At 34.1% G+C, this 3,622-nt stretch overlaps 1 protein-coding gene across 1 annotated transcript; it reads left to right on the forward strand.

Annotated features, from left to right (window-relative positions):
* The first annotated feature begins 321 nt into the window (after positions 1 to 321).
* LOC109730837 (small nuclear ribonucleoprotein G-like) lies at positions 322 to 2,384 on the forward strand. Its single transcript, XM_020287349.1, has 2 exons — positions 322 to 501; positions 2,376 to 2,384. Exons 1-2 carry the CDS (start codon positions 322 to 324, stop codon positions 2,382 to 2,384), a joined length of 189 nt encoding a protein of 62 aa, XP_020142938.1.
* The last annotated feature ends 1,238 nt before the right edge of the window (positions 2,385 to 3,622 follow it).

Below are 3,622 nucleotides of genomic sequence, written 5' to 3' on the forward strand. Positions count from 1 at the left end.
ATAATATCAAACTAAAAATCTTTATTGCAAAGAAAACAATCAATAAGGTAAAAAAGCAATCTTTCAAATGGAAGACAATATTTGTAAACTATATATCTGATAAGGGGTTAATATCCAAATATACAACAAACTCAAACCACTCAATAGTAAAAGAGAAACAAATTTAGAAATGGGAAAAGGACCTGAATAAACATTTCTCTAAAAATGACATACAAATGGCCAACAAGTATATGAAAAAGTGCTCAACATAACTAATCATCAGAAAAATGCAAACCAAAACCATAATTAGCTAGTCATCTCTGATTCTATGGAGTAGATACCATGACTAAAGCTCACCCTCTTGAGTTGGAAAAATTAATAGACAAGAAGTTATTATTGAAATTAAACGGTGGCAGATACGTTCAAGGAATGTTGTGGAGATTTGACCCCTTTATGAATCTTGTGATAGATGAATGTATGGAGATGGCAACTACTGCAAAACAGAACAATATTGGAATGGTGGTAGCTGTGCCCTTTCAACAGGCTGAAAGCCTGAGCAGCACTTTTCAAAAACTAGAAGTTCAGCACAATGAAAGAAGCAGTATGTCATTCTGGACCTCATGGTTCCAATTTTATTTGGATTTTGGGCCTCAAACACAATGGCAAAAGAGAAAGAGCACTACAGTAGCCCTCCTTAATCTCAGAGTGAATACCTGAAACCTCAGATAGTAGCAAACCCTACATACACTGTGCAGGAATTTCTTTTTCCTTCTTCACAATTTCATGGATATAAGATTGGTTCTTACCGTATATCTTTGCAACCTCAACAAATGATTTTTTTTTTCTTTTCTTATCAAGTTGAGAACTTTCACCATTTCACTTAAAGGAAGTACTTTATGGCTTCCCTTTGGCATATCTGTATTACCAGTATCACTGCTATTGAGCTTTGGGTCTATTATTTATGTAATGGTTTCTTGAACACAAGCACTGTGATACTACAACAGTCAATCTGATAACCAAGATGGCTAAGTGACTAACAGGAAGCATACAGACACCGGACAAAGGGAGAATATGTGTCCCTGGTGAGATGTCATGAAATTTCATCACACTACTCAGAAAGTGTGCAATTTAAAACTTATGAATTGTTTATTTCTGGAATTTTACAAGTAATACTTTCAGACCATAGATTAAGGGGAGGAACTACTTACACGGCAAAGGTGTTTACCAGCTAGCCTTATTTTCTAAATATTATGTGACAGAACAAATATGTAATGCCATTTTAAAAAATGTTCATGAAATGGCAAAGTTTTATTTTGTTTCTTAATGATGCTAAAAAAGAAATGGTCCTCAGATTGGAAAATCTTAGTTATCAAAAATAACTTGTCTTTACCACCCTCTATTCCTAGGGAAATTGTCAGTCATAAACAAGTTGAAGAAGGAGCTAGGAAGGAATGTTAGTTTTTATGCTTCAGACAGTAAGATGTGATGTTCATCTGTTGCCAAAAAAAAACCCCAAAAGGGCAAGGAACTTAAAATTGAAATTCTAAGAACTAAATAAGGATGTTGTTTATCTTTCTAGATTTTTATTCCTAACTTATAAGGAAAGTACAGGTCTATAGACTCTTTCAGTCACCATAGTGATTTTGATGGTGTCTTTTTCTGTCTCTCTCTCTTTCTCTTTTTTGGTAGGAAACAGGGTCTTGCTCTATTTCCCACGCTGAAGTGCAGTGGTGCCATCATAACTCACTGTAACCTCAAACTCCTGGGCCCAAGCGAGCCACCTGCTTTAGCTTCTACAGTAGCTGAGACTGCAAGTATGAACCGCCAGGCCTATCCAAGCTCTTTTAAAGCTGCCCTTTATCTTCACAGAAGTAAAAATAAATCCTACAATTTATGTGAAACCACAGAAGATCTATAATAGCCAAAACCATCTTGAGTAAAAAGAAAAAAATAGAGGAATCACATGACTTGACATCAATTTACACAACACAATTGCAGTAACCAAAACAGCATGTTACTGGCACAAAAACAGACACATATGCCAATGGAAAAGAATAGAAAACCCAGAAATAAATCCACACACCTATAGTTAATTTATCTTTAACAAAGGTGCCAAAAACATACAGTGGGGAGAAGATAGTCTCTTCAATAAATGGTACTGAGAAAATTGGATATCCATATGCAGAAGAATGAAACTAGACCCTTCTCTCTCACCATATAAAAAAATCAAATTAAAATGGACTAAAGACTTAAATCTAAGACTTGATACTATAAAACTAATAAAAGAAAGCATTGAGGAAATGCTTCAGGATGTTGATCTGGGCAAAGACTTCTTGGATAATACCTCCAAAGCATAGGAAACCATAGTAAAATTGGACAAATGGGATCACAGCAAGGTAATATGAGGAAATAGAATCATCATGTTAGAAGCTTTGGAATAAGTATAAATAATCGCTGTTCAGAGAAATCCATGTTCCCTCTCCAAAGGGCCTGTTTTACTATGATATCAAAATCAGGTCATGTACATTGGCAAATTAAACCTTTTGTTAAATAAACTTTTGAAATAGTCAAAAATATAATCAATCAAATATCACATAATACATGTTGGAATGGCTATTGTCAACAAAAGAAAAGATAATAAGTATTGATGAGGATGTGGAGAAAAGGGAACCCTTGTACACTGTCTGTGGGAATGTAAACTATTTGAGCTATGAAGTAAAACAGTAGGAAAGTTCATCAAAAATTAGAAATAGAGCTACCAGATAATCCAGCAATCCCTCTTCTATTAATATTTAATATGTATATATCCAAAGGAAATGGAATCAGTATTTTAAAGATACATGTACACCCATGTTCACTGCAACATTATTCACAATAACTAAGGTATGGAAACAACCTAAGTTACATATATTCCTGCAATTTACAATATTCCATTATACACATGTACACATGTGCACACACACACATACTCACAGAAATATTATTTAGACTTAACAAAGAAGGAAATCTTCTAATTTGGGACAACATGGATGAAACTGGAGGACATTATGCTAAGTGAAATAAGACAGACACAGAAAAATATATACTGTACGATCTCACTTACATGTGAAATCTAAAATTTGAACTCAGAAAAGCAGAGAGTGGAATGGGGTTTGTCATCATGGCTGGAGGGTGAGAGCAATAGGGAGATGTTGGTTATAGAGTACAACATTTCAGTTACACAAGATGAATAAATTCTAGAGGTCTAATATATAGCATGTTGCTTATAGTTAATAATAGTATATTATATATTTAAAATTTGTCAGGAGTAGATATGAAATGTTCTCACCACGCACCCCTGCAACATGAAATGGTAGCTCTGTGAGGTCATGAATATGCTAATTAGCTTGATTGTGATGATTATTTCACAATATGTGTGTGATTATTTCACACACGTATTTCACAATATTTCACAATATTATTTCACAATATATATATATATATATACACACATAAACATCATGTTATGCACCTTAAATTTATACAGTTTTAAATTTTCAATTATACCTCAAAGGAGGGGACGGGTATATACATACATAATAAATGAGATGTGCACCATTTGGGGGCTGGTCACGCTTGAAGCTCAGATTTGAGGGAGAAGGGG

The sequence above is a fragment of the Microcebus murinus genome, chromosome 5 (assembly GCF_040939455.1).
Source record: "Microcebus murinus isolate Inina chromosome 5, M.murinus_Inina_mat1.0, whole genome shotgun sequence".
NCBI lineage: Eukaryota > Metazoa > Chordata > Mammalia > Primates > Cheirogaleidae > Microcebus > Microcebus murinus.